General features: G+C 34.1%; 1 protein-coding gene across 1 annotated transcript in view; it reads left to right on the forward strand.

Moving 5' to 3' along the window:
• The window catches only part of LOC149791062 (tensin-3-like), a 522,379-nt gene that overhangs the window by 56,938 nt on the left and 443,147 nt on the right, over positions 1-22,294 (forward strand). The window contains exons 2-3 of the mRNA XM_089972994.1: positions 15,474-15,585; positions 20,067-20,104. Of these exons, the coding sequence (XP_089829120.1) occupies positions 15,474-15,585; positions 20,067-20,104 (150 nt within the window). The remainder of the gene's footprint in view (positions 1-15,473; positions 15,586-20,066; positions 20,105-22,294) is intronic.

A 22,294-nucleotide genomic window follows, 5' to 3' on the forward strand; every position in this document is an offset into this window, starting at 1 on the left:
ATCATCATAACCAGAGGTGGCTACTTTCCTTCATTATGTTTTTTTACTTTAATTGCATCAGCACTAGATAACTAAAAAATGACCATAAAGCAAACCCCAAAATCAATCATTGCAATTCTTCTGCTTTTGGTCAGAATATTGGGAAATGTCACTATTTCTGACAATCATATCTCATCTAGTTTGAAGACAAATATCTGAAGATAATATGCTCATTCCCCAGTTTTTCTTGGATGGCTTTCCTGAGTTTATCATGGGAGATATACTGTATTTTAAACAGTTATATTATATCCTTTTTGGATCAACAATTTGGCCTTGAAGTCAGTACACTTTACAACACAGATCTGCTTTGTAATTGTTTTTAGTTAAGCCCACACTTAAACCCAAAAAGTGAGGGTTTTCAGACAGCCAAACAATGATGTTAAAATGTGATTTGTTTGAATGATAGTTTCTCAGCAAACTCAACAGATTGGTGAAAGTTGTGAGAGTCACTTTAAAGGTGTTAGGGTGAAATTTAATGTCAGGTTGGTTACAGTTAGGATACTGTGGAATATGGTTATATACAGCATTCACAGCTGACCACATATATACAGTGTGAATACATTATAGTATGGATGGTGTGGAATATGGTTATATACAGCATTCACAGCTGACCACATATATACAGTGTGAATACATTATAGTATGGATGGTGTGGAATATGGTTATATATAGCATTCACAGCTGACCACATATATACAGTGTGAATACATTATAGTATGGATGGTGTGGAATATGGTTATATACCGCATTCACAGCTGACCACATATATGCAGTGTGAATACATTATAGTATGGATGGTGTGGAATATGGTATACAGCATTCACAGATGACCACATATATACAGTGTGAATACATTATAGTATGGATGGTGTGGAATATGGTTATATACAGCATTCACAGCTGACCACATATATACAGTGTGAATACATTATAGTATGGATGGTGTGGAATATGGTTATATATAGCATTCACAGCTGACCACATATATACAGTGTGAATACATTATAGTATGGATGGTGTGGAATATGGTTATATACCGCATTCACAGCTGACCACATATATGCAGTGTGAATACATTATAGTATGGATGGTGTGGAATATGGTATACAGCATTCACAGATGACCACATATATACAGTGTGAATACATTATAGTATGGATGGTGTGGAATATGGTTATATACAGCATTCACAGCTGACCACATATATACAGTGTGAATACATTATAATATGGATGGTGTGGAATATGGTTATATATAGCATTCACAGCTGACCACATATATACAGTGTGAATACATTATAGTATAGGTGGTGTGGAATATGGTAATATATAGCATTCACAGCTGACCACATATATACAGTGTGAATACATTATAGTATGGATGGTGTGGAATATGGTTATATATAGCATTCACAGCTGACCACATATATACAGTGTGAATACATTATAGTATGGACATTAAGGAATACATAACATTCCCAATGGACCATACATTTGATTCTCTGCAGTATATGGATTTTAGCTGTATAGGTCATTGACCAGGAGAGCATATGAGATGGACTGTTGTCTGTTATCCATCCATCTGCTGGCACAAGTTTGTTAACACTACCACTCCTAAACTACTCAGAGGATTGCCATAAATCGTTACAAGCACATTCTTTGGTCCTAAATGAATGAGGTACTTGGCCATCACAACAGCCATCTAAAAAATCTTGTTATTGCAGCTCATTCAGAACAGAAAAGTCATTGACATTTGGTTCTCAACAGAAGCCTTGTGATGTCTAGTTGATTGTAAATGAATTTGGTTCTGATCTGATGTCTACGGTAGCAGTCTTTACAATCTTCTTATTGCTACTCCTCCTGATTTGATGGGGTTTTCCCTGAAAGACATCTTATGATGTTGATCCAAGTCAACCTGGGGTTTTCACTGAAAGACTTCTTGTGATGTTGATCCAAGTCAACCTGGGGTTTTCACTGAAAGACTTCTTGTGTTGTTGATCCAAATCAACCTGGGGTTTTCATTGAAAGACTTCTTATGATGTTGATCCAAATCAGCCTGGGGGTTTCACTGAAAGACTTCTTATGATGTTGATCCAAATCAACCTAGGGTTTTCACTGAAAGACTTCTTGTGATGTTGATCCAAAATGAAAATGGTGTCAATCTGATATTCTGATGGCCATCTTGAAATCTTGTTTTAGCAAGTCCTAAAGGAAAAGTCATATTGCCATGAGGTTTGCACTAGAAGACTTATAATGTCTTGGTGGTCCTAAATGAAATGGACATCCCATATGGCTATCATATTGTCCATGTGGAAAATGTTGTTATTACTCCTTCTCCTCGATGGCTGGTTACATTAACGTTTTCATGATTTCACCAAAAGACTTCTTGTGATTGGTCCTAAATGGGAATGCCAATTTGATACCCAATATGGTCACCACAGCAGCCATCTTAAAACTCTGTTTTTGTCACTTCTTCAAATGGGAAAGTAAATTATCATTGGGTTTTCAAGATTCCATGGTGGTCCTAAATTAAAATGGTGCCAAGTTCAATATTACCTCCATGGCAGCAATCATGAAAGCTAATTATCATTAATCCAATTAAATAGAAAGTTACTTTTGCATGGGGATTGATGAGAAGGGCTCTTACAGTGTCTGGTTGGTCCTAAATGATGACAGCTCATCATCAGTAGTCATGAGAGTAGTCATCAGTAGTCATGAGAGTAGTCATCAGTAGTCATGAGAGTAGTCATCTTAAAAATATTCTTCACCAGTAGACTTCTTTTGATACGTAATTGGTCTTAAATGGAAACCGTGCCAATCATGCATCCAATATAACTGCCATGATGGACATTTTGAAAATCTTGTTGCCACTACATTCCCTGAATATATGAATGTGTTGGCATAAAGTTTTCAGCAAAATCATTCTAATTGAGTCTTCTTAATCTTAATCCTAAATAAAATTTGTGCCAGTCTGACAGCCAATATGTCCACCACCAATCTGTTTTGAAAATCTTGGTATGACTGAAGAATATCAGAAATACTTCTGTCACTCAATAGTTGAATTCCTGGAAATTCTTTTTAGCCATTCTCTTCAATATCAAGGACTTTTGTTAGCTATAGTTCCTGATATATATATATATATATATATATATATATATATATATATATATATATATATATATATATATATATATATATATATATATATATATATATATATATATATATATATATATATATATATATATATATATATATATATATATATATATATATATATATGAAGCAAAAGTGCAGATTTGTTATTGCTTGAAATTTCTATTATTAAACTGGCCATTTCTTTTAAACTTGCTGCATTCACTTGTATTTATTTTCCATGGTGTCTGTACTTGAAAATATTTTAACAGTGGGAATGAAGTTGCATTCAAATCCATGCAATTCAGACTCACCGTTTTCATTTAAGACCAATTTGGTATCACAAGAAGTCTATTGGTGAACAATATTTTCAAGTTGTAAGGCAGTGATAGCGCCCCCCCCCAGCTGTTTCTATTGTTCTAGTAGCTGAGAGTGCCAGAGCCTACTACTGTCTTTGTACAACTTGTCTAAGAAACATCATGAAACTTACTACTACAACCCATTACAAAGGCCCAAGAGTCTGAATCGCATGGATTTGAATGCAACTGAAACGCCTTGGATTTTAGTGTACAATGTACATGTAGTAAGAAATTCCAAAGTGTTCCATAGGAAACACATTAAACTGATTCTATTATATAGTGGTCTTTGGCACTCTTAGCCACTAAAGCAATAACAAGAAGCTGGGAGAATCAGAAAATATGCAAGTGATTTTTATTGCTGCTGTGTCCAACTTTACATGTGCACTGTTAGAACAAATGATGCTTTGAAGTGGGTGGGGGGAGGGGTCAAAGGTCTTGTTTTTAAGTGGAGTGAATTATCATGCTTCCAGATTTAATTTTGTTCAGGTAGAATTGTAGTTATATATGTGTTAGATGAGAAGATGCGTTTGTATAGGATTCAGTTGATAATTTAATTATGGTTTGGTTTTGATAGAAGGGTACACCTATATTTAGTAGCAGCAATTCTTGTTAAATATGGTGTTAATGTAACCAGTCTAGTCCAGTGGGGGATGTTAATTCCTGCCAGTGAAATAAACAAACCCAACATTGAACAGGAACATGTGTTTGTAGTTTTAGAATAAATCACTCATTGCAAGTTTCCTTTTATAGCCAAATATTTAGATGTGTGACCAAATATTTAGATGTGTGACCAGATATTTAGAATTGTGACCAAATAGTTAGATGTGTCACCAAATATTTAGCTGTGTGACCAGATATTTAGAACTGTGACCAAATATTTAGATGTGTGACCAAATATTTAGATGTGTCAACAAATATTTAGATGTGTGACCAAATATTTAGATGTGTGACCAAATATTTAGATGTGTGACCAGATATTTAGATGTGTGACCAGATATTTAGAATTGTGACCAAATAGTTAGATGTGTCACCAAATATTTAGCTGTGTGACCAGATATTTAGAACTGTGACCAAATATTTAGATGTGTGACCAAATATTTAGATGTGTCAACAAATATTTAGATGTGAGACCAAATATTTAGATGTGAGACCAAATATTTAGATGTGTCACCAAATGCTGCCAATGTTGGAGCTCTTTAGGTAGATTTACGTTTCTTAAAATAGATCAAAGTAGGTACAGTGTAATTTGGAATTAATTTGGAAATTAAATATTTGGAAAGTAATTTCCTTATAAATATAACATTTTTGGAAGTTCTAATACAATAAATCCTACCAAGGAGTGTGAGTATAGAGTGGACTAGAATTTGGTTATTGATTGTAGGTTTTGTGCACTTTGATTGGTATGCTAGGGTTAGATAAATGTCTGCAATTAACACAATCAGATCAAAAGTTAGCACAGCATTAGGCTACAGACATCTTCAGGGAATTCTTTCTATGAGGTCTGCTAGGATCATTGATAAGCTAGGGTTTAGATTGAACTTAATTTAAAGTGTTAAGATTATGTTCAAGTTCAGTATTAATGTATTAGATTAAATGGTTAGATTAAATTCATGTCTGTCTCATGATCCCCCCCCATCCATGCCACACTTCAGACATCCTAGTTACATGACTCAAATAGTTAATACTATGTTAAAAATCCAAAAGACACAGTCCTGTTTTAATGTATTTAGATTAAGTCAAATGTTTAAGTTTTTAGATTAAGTTCAGCATTGAAGTGTTTAGATTAAACTCAGTGTTAAAGAATTTTGCTTTCTAGCTAAATAAAAAGTAGGCTTGAGAAAAAGATGACTAGTATTCTTGGCTTAAAGTTCCACAATATTTTTTTAATTTAATTCCTTGTTTGTTTCAATATTAATTGACAAAAGTTATTTCTGTCCCAGTCTCTCTTACTGCTTGTGTTGTATTTAATGATTGATTTTAATCAATAATTGATTGGTTTTGTGGCACTCAGAGGGATTGAGAGATGAGTTGGCAAGAAGATGGTTATCTTTCTTTAGATCATTGCAGTAAAGAAATGACTGACATGTTTAATATCGATTATTGTAGTAAAGAAATGAGTGGCATGTTTAATTCGGAAGATTATAATAGTTCATTACTACATTCCAGTTTTGGTCATGGGGAAAATACATTTTTTAACTAAATTTGAATTTAAAAAAGAAATGAGCTAATATAATTTTTTAAAAACTCAGCATTGAAATTTCATAACCTTAACTCTGGTCATAAAGATTTCCTTGTAAATTCCACTGTTATGCAGATGTTTACATTTATGCTCTGCCCCATTTGATGCCTATTTGACATGACATACATGGCTCCAAACATTTTCAGTGGGCTACTTGTCCAAAAGGGCAGTTTACATGGAACTTTTACTTGTCTTGCATCAGTTTTACTCATGATACTTTGTACATAATACTGAATCTACTTAAAATGCCACATGTCCAGTTGGAAAAGCATCCTGAAAAAGTGACACCCTTCCTGAATCAACACTTGTAAATTCAAGCTGACAAGTGGAATGTTTGAGGAATGATCCTTTGCTTTATGTTCCTTATTACATGTATTCTGCTGCATCTCTTATAATGTAAGTATCATCCTGGCTTTCATTACATCATGGATCCCATTAAATTGGCCCCTCACTATAAAACCCCTTGCAATACCACTGTACCTAATATACTGTGAGTATGGTCATGGATCCCATTAAATTGGTCCCTCATTATAAAAGCCCTTGCTATACCACTGTATCTCTTGTGCACTGAAAGGTCATGGATCCCATTAAATTGGTCCCTCACTATAAAACCATTTGCTATACCACTGTACCTCTTATACTCAGATTGTAGTCATGTATCCCATTAAATTGGTCGTTCAATATAAAATCCCTTGCTATACCGCTGTGCTTTTCATACTCTGGGTATGGTCATTGATCTGATTCTGGTCTCTTGCTATAAAACCCCTTGCTATACCACTGTACCTAATATACTCTAAGCATGGTCATGGATCAAATTAAACTGGTCCCTCACAATAAAACCCCTTGCTATACCACTGTACCTAATATACTCTTGGTATAGTCATGGATCCCATTAAATTGGTCCCTCACTATAAAAACCCTTGCTGTACCACTGTACCTAATATACTCTGGGTATGACCATGGATCCCATTAAATTGGTCCCTCGCTATAAAACCCCTTGCTATACCACTGTACCTAATATACTCTTGGTATAGTCATGGATCCCATTAAATTGGTCCCTCACTATAAAAACCCTTGCTATACCACTGTACCTAATATACTCTGAGTATGGTAATGGATCCCATTAAAGTGGTCCCTTGATATAAAACCCCTTGCTATACCACTGTACCTAATATACTCTGAGTATGGTCATGGATCAAATTAAACTGGTCCCTCACAATAAAATCCTATGTTATATCACTGTACCTAATATACTCTTGGTATAGTCATGGATCCCATTAAATTGGTCCCTCACTATAAAAACCCTTGCTATACCACCGTACCTAATATACTCTGAGTATGGTCATGGATCCCATTAAAGTGGTCCCTTGATATAAAACCCCTTGCTATACCACTGTACCTAGTATACTCTGAGTATGGTCATAGATCCCATTTAATTGGTCCCTCACTATAAAATCCCTTGCTATACCACTGTACTTTTTATACTCTGGGTATGGTCATTGATCCCATTCACTTGGTCCAAGTTTTATTTGTCACTGCTTTTTCACTTTTAATTCTTGGCCTCTGAGCAATTATACTGTGATTTTACATCATTAAATACTTATTTTTGGGGTGGGTGGGTGAAATCATGATCAGGAAATATCATTGTTGGAACATCCCTCAATACAAGGCTTGCTCACTTCAGTGTGGGTCAGTTGTATGGCCTCCTTGGAGAAAGAATTGTATTGCCTCATGCCATTGATCATTAATTCATTTTGTGCAGCCAGTTAATTCCAAGGATCATGGGTTCAGTTCCCTCTCAGACCAGCCTGGATCAAATACCTAGGTGTGTCCTTGGTAAAGGCACTTGGTTTCCATTTCCTTGGCATGATATATAGCCAACAGAGTGTCAAAAGAGCCACCAAAGTCAGTAAAAAAAATCCCAAAGCAAAATGCAGTGATTTATCTTGTAGATGGTTATGATACTTTACTGAGTGCAACCCTTAACAGCAGTTTTGATCTTCTAAATGCAAGCAATTATATGACGGTTGATACAGCACAGATTTTGATAAAATCCAGTTTAGCACATTTTGTGAAACCCTGTTAGAAAAGGTGAGCATTATGTCTTTCAGATCCAAGTGATAAAATTCTGACTGAAGCTATAAAAGAATGAGTGGTAATTAGCATATGACTGGCGGTATTTAACATATGACTGCAGATACTATCATAATGACTTTTAATCAGTAGAAAAAAAATGTGCTAAGAGTCTCTTTTTACAAAGACTTAATACAAAGATTTTCTTATCATTTAGCCTTCTTGTTATTTATGGCTATTTTGCTCCTTTGTTGGGTGTGTTTTGAAGAGCTTTTAGGGGGAGATAAGAACATGCATGCAATATTGATGCATACCAGGTACCATATATGCTCATTTGGATGTGAATATTTTATCAAAGTATCTTTCAGGAGTATTTGTGTTGTATGACCTGAAGAAAGTCCAGCTTTTTTTCTGGATTAATTCATTTCAAAATAGATATTTCAGATCAGTGTACATGAATAACATTTGAATAGAAATCAGATGGTATTTATAGACTCTTGTATGGATTTTCCCCTTCCTATCAAGCAATTACCTCCTATTTGCAGGTATTTTGGTAAATAAAACATAGCCAAATCATGAAGTCTTTATTTCCTTTTAGCTGCTAATATTTATGTAAAAAAATACATAGTTACCTTGTTTATATAAATTCACAATTTTATATAAACTCGTTGACAATGATGTCTTAAAATCAATTTAAATTTAGAACAATGCTACTTTTGCTGTAGACTGTAGTGAAATATACTTACTAAGGGTAGGCAGTTCCTATCAGGAAATGGAGGTAACTTATACAACTATTTTTTCCAATCACATAATTATAATATTTGTCCTCTAAAAGTTTGAACAGCAAAATGTTTTATTTTCTTTTAAATTTTGCAAATGTGTGGTCCCTAAGAAAATTGTACTTAATTTGTTTACCGTTATTTGCACACATGAACAAATAATGAATAAAAAGTGTATTCAAAATTATAGATAGTACAGTATGGTTATGTGTCACTCAGAGGGATTCAGAGATGAGTTTGCATCAAGATCACTATCTTGCCTTTGATCACTGTAGTAAAGAAATGACTGACACGTTTGTGAACTACTTGTAGGTGTGATATCCATCTAAATGGTATTTGTCATACTAGGTACAGAAAAAGACTTTTGTCCACAAGGGTTGAAGCAATTTACTAAGTGTTTTGACATTGTGACCACATTAACTATGATAGCCAAGTTTTGATCAATATGGTCTCTTGTTTTAAAATATTTATCTTTAAAATTTAAATCTGTTTTAATTCTAACAGTCATTCTAATTTAAAGATTTTTTGGTCACATTTTGAACAGTTTATTTGCATGAATCTGGGTACTTGGTTTCATTGGTCCAAAATTAAAGCTGACTTAGTTTGTGTTGCCAAAATTGGAAATGTGGTTAGATTTATCAATAAAAGAAATGTAATTCTTCTGTCTCAAATTTGAAAATGATCAATATTTTACTTTATAGTTTCATGCATGTGTTTTAGGAAGCAGGAGGATGCTGTGAAAGTTCTGATAATACAAAGTACTGATGTGTACTTATGGTGTTTTAAATCATAGCTATACAAAGTACTGATGTGTACTTCTGGTGTTTTAAATCATAGCTATACAAAGTACTGACATGTATTTATGGTGTTTTAAATCATAGCTATACAAAGTACAGATGTGTACTTATGGTGTTTTAAATCATAGCTATACAAAGTACAGATGTGTACTTATGGTGTTTTAAATCATAGCTATACAAAGTACAGATGTGTACTTATGGTGTTTTAAATCATAGCTATGCAAAGTACTGAAGTGTACTTATGGTGTTTTAAATCATAGCTATGCAAAGTACTGATGTGTACTTCTGGTGTTTTAAATCATAGCTATAAAAATACTGAAGTGTACTTATGGTGTTTTAAATCATAGCTATACAAAGTACAGATGTGTACTTATGGTGTTTTAAATCATAACTATAAAAATACAGAAGTGTACTTATTGTGTTTTAAATCATAGCTATACAAAGTACAGATGTGTACTTATGGTGTTTTAAATCATAACTATAAAAATACTGAAGTGTACTTATTGTGTTTTAAATCATGGCTATACAAAGTACTGATGTCTACTTATGGTGTTTTAAGTCATAGCAATACAAAGTACAGATGTGTACTTATGGTGTTTTAAATCATAGCTATACAAAGTACAGATGTGTACTTATGGTGTTTTAAATCATAGTTATACAAAGTACTGAAGTGTACTTATGGTGTTTTAAATCATAACTATACAAACTACTGATGTGTACTTACGGTGTTTTAAATCATAACTATAAAAATACTGAAGTGTACTTATGGTGTTTTAAATCATATCTATACAAAGTACAGATGTGTACTTATGGTGTTTTAAATCATAGCTATACAAAGTACTGATGTGTACTTATGGTGTTTTAAATCATAACTATACAAACTACTGATGTGTACTTATGGTGTTTCAATTCTGTTCAATGTTTGCTCAGATATTAAAGTTTCCAGATACATATTTTATGTATACTTACTACAGATACATATTTATGTATACTTACTACAGATACATATTTATGTATACTTACTACAGATACATATTTATGTATACTTACTTCAGATACATATTTTATGTATACTTACTACAGATACATATTTATGTATACTTACTACAGATACATATTTTATGTATACTTACTACAGATACATATTCTATGTATACTTACTACAGATACATATTTATGTATACTTACTACAGATACATATTTTATGTATACTTACTACAGAAAATGTACTAAACCTTATTCTTTGAATAAACCTACCTACCTGGCTTCAGTTTTGGTTCGAAGTAGAAAAACCTGAAGATGCTGAATAATTAATTTCCTACCTGACAATAAGATGCAAATTACATTCAATTATATACCAATTACAGTCAAACAGATACAAATTACAGTCAATCAACTACAAATTACATTCAATCAGATACACATTAGTCAACCAGATAGAAATTACAGTCAAACATACAAATTGCAGTCAATCAGATACAAATTACAGTCAAACAGATACACATTACAGTCAACCAGATACACATTACAGTCAACCAGATACAAATTACAGTCAAACAGATAGAAATTACAGTCAGTCAGTCACAAATTACATTCAATCAGATACACATTACAGTCAAACAGATACAAATTATGGTCAATCACATACAAATTACAAACAGATACAAATTATATTCAATCATATACAAATTACATTCAATCAGATACAAATTACATTCAATCAGATACAAATTACAGTCAATCAGATACAAATTACAGTCAATCAGATACAAATTACAGTCAAACAGATACAAATTAGATTCAATCATATATACATTACAGTCAATCAGATACAAATTACAGTCAGTTAGATACAAATTACAGTCAGATAGATAAAAATTGTATTCAATCAGATACAAATTACAGTCAAACAGATACAAATTAGATTCAATCATATATACATTACAGTCAATCAGATACAAATTACAGTCAATCAGATACAAATTACAGTCAGTTAGATACAAATTACAGATAGATACAAATTATATTCAACCAGATACAAACTACATGAATAAAAAATCAGCGTAGGTTCGAGTCTCAGATTCAGCCAGTGTGGGTATGTGAGAAAGCTTGCCAGTAGCTTCTCATGGGTCGGTGGTTCTTTCCGGGGTTTTCCCGGGTTCTTCCTCCACCATTAATACTGGTCGCCATGTATAGCCTATCGTGTGCTCAAAAATGGTGTTAAACCCTACAACAACAACAACATTCAATCAAATGCAAATCACAATCAAATTACATTCAGTAAGATACAAATTATGTTGAGTCAGATACAAATTACATTCAATCAGATACAAAATACAGTGAGATACAAATTAGTCAGATACAAATTACATTTAATTATATACAAATTAAATTCCAATTGCATTCAATCAGATACAAAGTATATTTAGTCAGATACAAATTACATTTAATTATATACAAATTAAATTCCAATTGCATTCAATCAGATACAAAGTATATTTAGTCAGATACAAATTACATTTAATTATATACAAATTAAATTCCAATTGCATTCAATCAGATACAAAGTATATTTAGTCAGATACAAATTACATTTAATTATATACAAATTAAATTCCAATTGCATTCAATCAGATACAAAGTATATTTAGTCAGATACAAATTACATTCATTCAGATACAAAGTATATTTAGTCAGATACAAAGTATATTTAGTTACTCTGTGAGATACGTATTACACTCAGCAGGATGAAAATTATGTTGTTTTAGTTAGAAATCAAGATATATGTTTGGCTTGTTTTTTTGTTTTGTTTTGCAGCACAACAACACAAGTAGGTAATTTAGTGCCAAGGCAATTGGAGTAAAGTGCCTAGCCCAAAATAGCCAACATGGGCTGATCCAATGGCAAAATTAAAACCTGCATCCTATCGTTTGAGTTTGGCACCCTGACCACTGAACAACTGTGAATTCTTAAAGTTAGAGTTTGATTTTGGAGATGGTTATATGAATCTACAACTAATTCAGCCCAGTTATGTCATTCGTTACTATTTTTCATCCACTTCCATGTCTTAAGTCTTCCGAGTGGAAGCCATAGCAGCTCATTTGGTTGAGCATCAGACTCGTAATCAAAGGAACATAATTCAGTACCTATCCTATGTGAGAAAGCTTACCAGTAGCTTCCTGTGGGCTGGTGGTTCTGCCAGGGGTTTTCCAAGGTTCCTATTCCACAAGATAGTCTGGCCACAATATATAGCCCTATCATGTGCTTAAAAATGACATTTAACCCAAAACAACCAACCAACCAACAAACCAACCAGCCTTTGACAGCTGCCTTGATTTTTCCTTGGGAAAGACACCAAGCTCTCATTTCCATGGCATGATTTATGCAAATAATGTATTAAAAGTGCTGTTGAAAAACAACCAACCACAGTTAAGTCATCAGAGTGGAATCTTTGTAGCTTATGATTCCAACCCCAGAACTGGACAGATTTCTTGGATGTCTTCTGCCAATCTCTTTTTTATCATTCCTACCTCAGAACTTGACAGATTTTATAGGAGTCTTCTGGTGCTAGAACATGATGGCTGTTGTTGGACCAGGTTTTACTTGAAACAGCCATCTAGCAATCTTTCCCATGCTTTCTATGTCCCTTCATTTTAGGGTATCTTGTCCCAATATTGATGTACAAACTTTCCTATAGGAAAGAAAGAAAGATTTGTATTTTATTTTTGTCTACTCTTTGGGGAATGGATACAAATGGAGCCTTCAAGTAGAAGCATACTGTAAATGGCTCTAAAGCACTGGTAACACATTTAATTGATCAATTATTGAAACTTGATATTTCCAATAGCAATGCATATTGTCATACATTTTGAAAAGGCTGACACAGTGTATGATATATTTTGTTTGTGTATGAGACAAGTCAACAATCTTCAGTTATTTAACAGTAGATATTTCATCATAAATACAATGCTAGCTTTCTATTGTGTAATCCATTTGATTTAATTCATTTAATGTTATATCTTGCAGTAAAACCTGACTAAAGTTGTCATCATATTTGCCAATAAAGGTTGTCTCTCAAGACAGTTGTTCTCTGAATAGATGGTGTTATTTCATTACACATTTAATCTGCGCATGAGAATTGTGGTATTTCATGATGGATGGTTTTCCAGAAAAGTGGTCTGTCATGACAGGTGGTCTATAAAAACAGGTGTCCTTTCAAAACCAGTGGTCTATAAAGATATTGATGATAAGTGGTCTTTCTTGACAGGTATATTCCAAGTCATTGATCCGTCATCACAGTAGGCCAACCATAAATGTCCCTTGTGAAAGTTGATATTCTGAATAAAGTGGTCTTTTATGAATGATATGCTTTTAAATTAAGTGGTCTTATATGATAGATGTCCTCCAAAACTTGTCTTTTTGTGACAGGTTGTCTTCAAACACATTGGTTGTTCTTGGCAAAGTAGTCTTATACACACAATGGTTTGTCATGATATGGTCTTTCTAATCAGGTTTACTGTACATGATTTTTTTTATTCATTCATTATGTGATCCTATGGTTCAAGATTCATCTAAATGACAATGTATGTCAAATCATATTAGCATGGGTAAATCCAGATGAAGTTCCAGGGAGAGGGGTTGGATTATGGTCTTCAAGATAATAAAAAAAGAAATAGTGAACTGAAAATTGGACCTGATATATACGTCTATGAATTAGGCACACATATTGCAAACAGTATTGAACAAGATCCACCATTTGACACTTTGCTGTAAAGTCAGAGCTCACTCCATTCATTAGATTTACAATTTGAAACAAACAGTATAGAATCTGATCAACTAGTTCTATATGTGATACCTGGTGCTCTATGTGATACCTGGTGCTCTATGTGATACCTGGTGCTCTATGTGATACCAGATCTGGGTCTGTGTGTTTTACAGATGGGAAGGGGATTTATAGGGGTTGTACAGAGTATGGCTTCTTGAGGTCGTCCCCTCTCCGTTGTACTGTAGTGTACATAGCACAGTAGAAATCTTGATGGAAAAAAGGTTAATTCAGCATTAAATACATTTAATACATGGTGTGGTAGTAACAGCTTTTGCAACTCAGAATTCTGCATTTTACCCCAATGCTTTACATATGCAGTCTTGTTATGATATTGCCACTTCATTACCATTCCATCAGGGTCCCCGAGTGGCCGAGTGGTCTAAAGCGCTCTCTGTTACGGATCACTGCCATCTCACCTCTGTCTGCATGGGTTCAAGTCTCAGATTTGGCTAATGTGGGTATTTGAGAAAGCTTGCCAGTAGCTTCTCCTGGGTCGGTGGTTCTTTCCGGGATTTTCCCGGGTTCTTCCTCCACCATTAATACTGGCCGCCATGTATAGCCCTATCGTGTGCTGAAAAATGGCATTAAACCCTACAGCAACAACAACAACAACCATTTCATCATGATTGGAACATGACATCTAAGCTATGCCTAATGATACAATACCCAGATCACAAGGTACCAAAAGCCGAGGTTACAGCTTGTGGAAAACTACATCATTTGTTATTTTACTCACAGACTGCTAATTGTATCAATCAAACATGTCAACTGAAATGGACTAACACTGATGACACAAATCAGTATGGTAAACATGCTACTGTAGTGAATTGAAAACAGATTTATTTGGGTTGGGTGGTGGTATCTCAGATCTATGATTGATACCATCTCAGTGGTTATATCTGATAGTGATGCTAAATCAGTCCCAGTTTCATGCATGTGCTTTCTCAGTATGTTTGCATGTGCAAGATCAAGAAATGGCATATGTCAAGGTTGGTGGATGATCCGTCAGGTTCATTGGTGTCCCCAGTCTCAAAGAGCCCATAAAAGCCACAGCCCATAAAATCTACAGCTTCCTTTTAAAGTATCATCTACATGGTGTTATTCTAAAATAAATTCAAGTAAATTTAAGCTTTAAGATAGATATATTAAATTTTAAAGTACCTGGCATATATAGTTTTACATTTTTAGATGCATTTTACATGCACTTGTGATATCATTCTATTTTCAGGCTGAAGAGTCTCATCGGATCAAGCATCGCTTTCGATACTACCAATTCCAGCGTCCAAGAACATGTTTTGCATGCAAACAGACAATCTGGCAGGAAGGTTCAGCTTGTCAAGGTAGATGGATGATTATGTGACTGAATATTTTACTGAATTGAAACTATATGTAATATACAAACATATCAAGATGATAATTTATTGACTTGCATCTAAAAGTAACATACAAACAGAGATATGAACATACTGAAAGTAACATACAGAGAAATCAGCACTCTGAAAGTAACATGCAAACATAGATATGAACACACTGAAAATAACATACAGAAATATGAACACACTGAAAGTAACATGCAAACTGAGATATGAACACACTTAAAGTAACATACAAATAGAGATATGAACACACAAAAAATAACACAGAAATATGAATACACTGAAAGTAACATACAAATAGAGATAAGAACACACTGAAAGTAACATAAAGAAATATGAACACACTGAAAGTAACATACAGAGATATCAGCACACTGAAAGTAACATACAAACAAAGATATGAACACACTAAAAGTAACATACAAAGTCAGGATGATAATTTATTGACTTGCATCTAAAAGTAACATACAGAGATAGGAACACACTAAAAGTAACATTCAAACAGAGATATGAACACATTGAAAGTAACATACATAAATATGAACCCACTGAAAGTAACATGCAAACATATATGAACACACTGAAAGTAACATACAGAGATATCAGCACACTGAAAGTAACATACAGAAATATGAACACACTGAAAGTAACATACAGAAATATGAATACACTGAAAGTAACATGCAAACTGAGATATGAACACACTTAAAGTAACATACAAATGAGATATGAACACACTGAAAGTAACATACAAAGTGAGATATCAACACACTAAAAGTAACATACAGGCATACATGTGAACATGGTAAATTTTATTCACAAATTATACTGATAGACTACAAAAATACAAGAAATAAAGTGATAGTCCAACTACATTTGAATAAACTTGAAAACTTTTCCCTTTGACAATCGAGTTTTACTTTACATGAACTTACAGATCATGCTTTTCATAAACTCATGAAGTCCCTCATAGCAGCATGGTTAATACATCATGCTTTTCAAAAACTCATGAAGTCCCTCATAGCAGCATGGTTAATACATCATGCTTTTCAAAAACTCATGAAGTCCCTCATAGCAGCATGGTTAATACATCATGCTTTTCAAAAACTCATGAAGTCCCTCATAGCAGCATGGTTAATAGATCATGCTTTTCATAAACTCATGAAGTCCCTCATAGCAGCATGGTTAATAGATCATGCTTTTCAAACACTCATGAGGTCCCTCATGGCAGCATGGTTAATAGATCATGCTTTTCAAACACTCATGATGTCCCTCATGGCAGCATGCTTAATAGATCATGCTTTTCAAAAACTCATGAGGTCCCTCATGGCAACATGGTTAATAGATCATGCTTTTCAAACACTCATGAGGTCCCTCATGGCAGCATGGTTAATAGATCATGCTTTTCAAACACTCATGAGGTCCCTCATGGCAGCATGGTTAATAGATCATGCTTTTCAAACACTCATGAGGTCCCTCACAGCAGCATGGTTAATAAATCATGCTTTTCAAAAACTCATGAGGTCCCTCATGGCAACATGGTTAATAGATCATGCTTTTCAAACACTCATGAGGTCCCTCACAGCAACATGGCTAATAGACCATGCTTTTAAAAAAACTCATGAGGTCCCTCATAGCAGCATGGTTAATACATCATGCTTTTCAAACACTCATGAGGTCCCTCACAGCAACATGGCTAATAGACCATGCTTTTCAAAAACTCATGATGTCCCTCATGGCAGCATGCTTAATAGATCATGCTTTTCAAACACTCATGAGGTCCCTCACAGCAGCATGGTTAATGAATCATGCTTTTCAAAAACTCATGAGGTCCCTCATGGCAACATGGTTAATAGATCATGCTTTTCAAACACTCATGAGGTCCCTCACAGCAACATGGCTAATAGACCATGCTTTTAAAAAAACTCATGAGGTCCCTCATAGCAGCATGGTTAATAGATCATGCTTTTCAAACACTCATGAGGTCCCTCATGGCAGCATGGTTAATAGATCATGCTTTTCAAACACTCATGAGGTCCCTCACAGCAACATGGCTAATAGACCATGCTTTTCAAAAACTCATGATGTCCCTCATGGCAGCATGCTTAATAGATCATGCTTTTCAAAAACTCATGAGGTCCCTCATGGCAACATGGTTAATAGATCATGCTTTTCAAACACTCATGAGGTCCCTCATGGCAGCATGGTCAATAGATCATGCTTTTCAAAAACTCATGATGTCCCTCATAGCAGCATGGTTAATAGATCACATACTTTTCAAACACTCATGAGGTCCCTCATAGCAGCATGGTTAATAGACATGGTTAATAGACCATGCTTTTCAAAAACTCATGAGGTCCCTCATAGCAGTATGGTTAATAGATCATGCTTTTCAAAAACTCATGAGGTCCCTCATGGCAACATGGTTAATAGATTACATGCTTTTAAAAAAACTCATGAGGTCCCTCATGACAGCATGGTTAATAGATCACATGCTTTTCAAAAACTCAGGATGTCCCTCATGACAGCATGGTTAATATAACATGCTTTTCAAAAACTCATGATGTCCCTCATGGCAGCATGGTTAATAGATCACAGGCTTTTCAAACACTCATGAGGTCCCTCATAGCAGTATGGTTAATAGATCACATGCTTTTCAAACACTCATGAGGTCCCTCATGGCAGCTTGGTTAATAGATCACATGCTTTTCAAACACTCATGAGGTCCCTCATGGCAACATGGTTAATAGACATGGTTAATAGACCACGCTTTTCAAAAACTCATTAGGTCCCTTATGTCAGCACTTTTGGCAGTCTTATGGAATCATGTTATTGCTTCTCCATTCTGAGAGACAGTATAATTGCCATGGTTTTTACCAAAACACCTTTTCCAAAAATGTAGATGGTCATAAACAGTAATGGTGCCAATACAACTTCCCTTTTTGTTAGTTACTATATTAAGGATAGAGGGAATGTTGGACATTACATGGCTCATAATGTGATGAAATGTTGATATTATCTGGTTTTAAAGGCATCCATTGCTGTTTAGGACCAATATTTTTCAAGATTCAGTATTATTCAGGTAATTTAGCATATACAACTTTTTGTACTCAATGATGGCATTTGGGATTTAAACAAAATGTTTATCAATACACTGCAAATAACTATTATGTATACAATGAAATAGTGATCACACTGCAAATAACTATTATGTATACCATGAAATATTGATGACACTGCAAATAACTATTATGTATACCATAAAATATTGATGACACTGCAAATAACTATTATGTATACTATGAAATATTGATGACACTGCAAATAACTATTATGTATACCATGAAATACTGATGACACTGAAAATAACTATTATGTATACCATGAAATGCTGATGACACTGCAAATAACTATTATGTATACCATAAAATACTGATAACTACTGGGTTAGAGTTTCCAGTGGATTATTCAGTTGCAGATCTGGTTCACAGTTTGCAATGTGGTATGTGTTATCCACTGTACACAGATTGGTTTGTGTTATACATTTTACACAATGTGGTATGTGTTATCCACTGTTGACAATGTTGTATGTGTTATACACTGTACACAGTGTTATGTGTTATCCACTGTAGACAATTTTGTACATGTTATACACTGTACACAATGTGGTATGTGTTATCCACTGTACACAATGTGGTATGTGTTATCCACTGTACACAATGTGGTATGTGTTATCCACTGTAGACAATGTTGTACATGTTATACACTGTACACAATGTGGTATGTGTTATCCACTGTAGACAATGTGGTACATGTTATACACTGTACACACTGTGTTATACTGTTCACAATGTGGCATGTTTTCTACTCTGGTCACTGTGTAGTTTGTATTTTACACTGTTCACAGTGTGGTATATGTTATACACTGTTCACAGTGTGGTATGTGTTATACAATGTTCATGATATGGTATATGTTATACACTGTTTACAATGTGTAATGTGTTATACACTGTTTACAATGTGTTATATGCTGTACACAATGTGGTATATGTTGTACACTGTTCAGTGTGGTATATGTTATACAATCTTAACAGTGTGGTATATGTTATACAATGTTAACAGTGTGGTATATGTTGTACACTGTTCAGTGTGGTATGTGTTATACAATGTTAACAGTGTGGTATATGTTATACACTGTTCACAGTGTGGTATATGTTATACAATGTTAACAGTGTGGTATATGTTGTACACTGTTTGCAATGTGATATGTGTTATGCACTGTTTGCAATAGGTATATGTTATACTATGTTTACAATGTGGTATGTGTTATACCCTGTTTGCAATGTGGTATGTGTTGTACATTGTTTATGTGGTATACATTGGGAGTAATTTGTTACACTCTGTTAAAATGTGCTATACTTTGTATATCTTTTTTTTTGTTACAGTTTGCAGATATATTTGTCACAGACAATGTGAAGTCAAGGTAAGTTAGTGAATTTTTATTGATGCTGCTATCCTTGTTTTGCCATCAATGATACCAAGCCATCTCAAATTTGACCCTGTGTCGGATTACCCATCTTCATCTAAGGGTACATTAACAGGGTCATTCATGTGTGTTGGAAGGGTACATTAACAGGGTCATTCATGTGTGTTGGAAGGGTACATTAACAGGGTCATTCATGTGTGTTGGAAGGGTACATTAACAGGGTCATTCATGTGTGTTGGAAGGGTACATTATCAAGGTCATTCATGTGTGTTGGAAGAATGAAAAGAAATATTTCCAGAGGTTATAAGATTTTTATGTTGGTTATAAGCCTTTTGTATATGATTTGTTTTGGGGATACACTTTGTGTATATGATTTGTGTTGGGGATAAGCCTTGTGTATAAGATTTGTGTTGGGGATAAGCCTTGTGTATATGATTTGTGTTGTGGATAAGCTTTGTGTACATGATTTGTGTTGGAGATAAGCTTTGTGTATATGATTTGTACTGGGGATAAGCTTTGTGTATATGATTTGTGTTGGGGATAAGCTTTGTGTACAAAATGTGTCTTGGGGATAAGCCTTGTGTATATGATTTGTGTTGGGGATACGCTTTGTGTATATGATTTGTGTTGGGGATAAGCCTTGCAGAATTCCTGCTACAAATCTTATATCTCTCCTCCCAGAAAATTTATCTAAGTCAAATCAAAAGAGGTATAGAGCATCTTTTATTGCCTGCACATACATTTTATTCAGCAAAACTATAGCAAATTATGAAAAATCTGTTTATGATATCTGTGTGCAGTATGTACATCAATGGTTTTACACATTGAAAGTTTATCATTAATGATATGAATATAAAAATGCATTGTTAAGTATAATTCTCGATTATTTGTTGTGTTGGCAAACACAACCTTTTTTGATTGGTTAATACTAGCCAATCAGACTCTGTACATGTATATGTTATTATCATCCATGATCAAATAAGTACTTAGGTACAAGTACACCAGTCTAATCCCCCCCTCCCCTGTGATAACATTCTTTTGACAGTTATAACACTAATTTACTTGATGACTGGTTTAGCAACTTTCCTTGTGCACTGTAAGCATTTATTGTACCTGTCAAATGCAGGATGTTGGTAGGTACTTAGTTTACAAAATACACAGATCAGTCAATCATTAAATTTAATGCCAAATCATGGCAACTTGTTTACTATTTTGATAGTGACTGGCAGTAATTTTTACTGCTCCAGTAGATTTGTAATAGTTTGGTTTTAGTAATCTGCTGGCAAAATTGCTATCACAAATTAGCATTTATTTTCAATCCATATATAACGGGTTTGACAAAAGAAGCAGTCCCAGAAGAACATGTATCATTTTATCCAACTAGACAGTGTACGGTATATAATATCCCTATGTCCAACTAGACAGTGTACAGTATATAATATCCCTATGTCCAACTAGACAGTGTACAGTATATAATATCCCTATGTCCAGCTAGACAGTGTACAGTATATAATATCCCTATGTCCAACTAGACAGTGTACAGTATATAATATCCCTATGTCCAGCTAGACAGTGTACAGTATATAATATCCCTATGTCCAACTAGACAGTGTACAGTATATAATATCCCTATGTCCAGCTAGACAGTGTACAGTATATAATATCCCTATGTCCAACTAGACAGTGTACAGTACATAATATCCCTATGTCCAACTAGACAGTGTACAGTACATAATATCCCTGTATCCAAACTAGACATAGGCACATCTAACTCTTAAAAGAGTTCTGTCTGATGTACTAAGAATGTTAAAAAATAATATCATTGTTAAGTCTTGTTATTCTTAAGGCAGCAAGTAGGGGTGGGGAATAATTGAATCCATTGTATGCATTGGTGTGGGACAGGGAAATCTCACATGTGTGTCATAATCTGTGACTAGAAATGAGACTCTACCTAGTTCCTACCAACAAAAACTGATGTAGAGGGTGTGAATTCACTATCTGACATCCGTATATATGCTAGGTTATTGTTCTCTTATTTGGCACTAGGAAATGGAGTTGGAAAATAAAATCAATGGTGTATCATCATTTCTGGCTATAATTTTAATAATATTAAGCATTTTCTTAAACAAATTTCATCATTAGGACAATAAGAACAAGTTTAGTTGTAAAACTAAATTTTGTCTCAAA

The sequence above is a fragment of the Sinohyriopsis cumingii genome, chromosome 10 (assembly GCF_028554795.1).
Source record: "Sinohyriopsis cumingii isolate HCF-2022 chromosome 10, ASM2855479v2, whole genome shotgun sequence".
In the NCBI taxonomy this organism is placed as follows: domain Eukaryota; kingdom Metazoa; phylum Mollusca; class Bivalvia; order Unionida; family Unionidae; genus Sinohyriopsis; species Sinohyriopsis cumingii.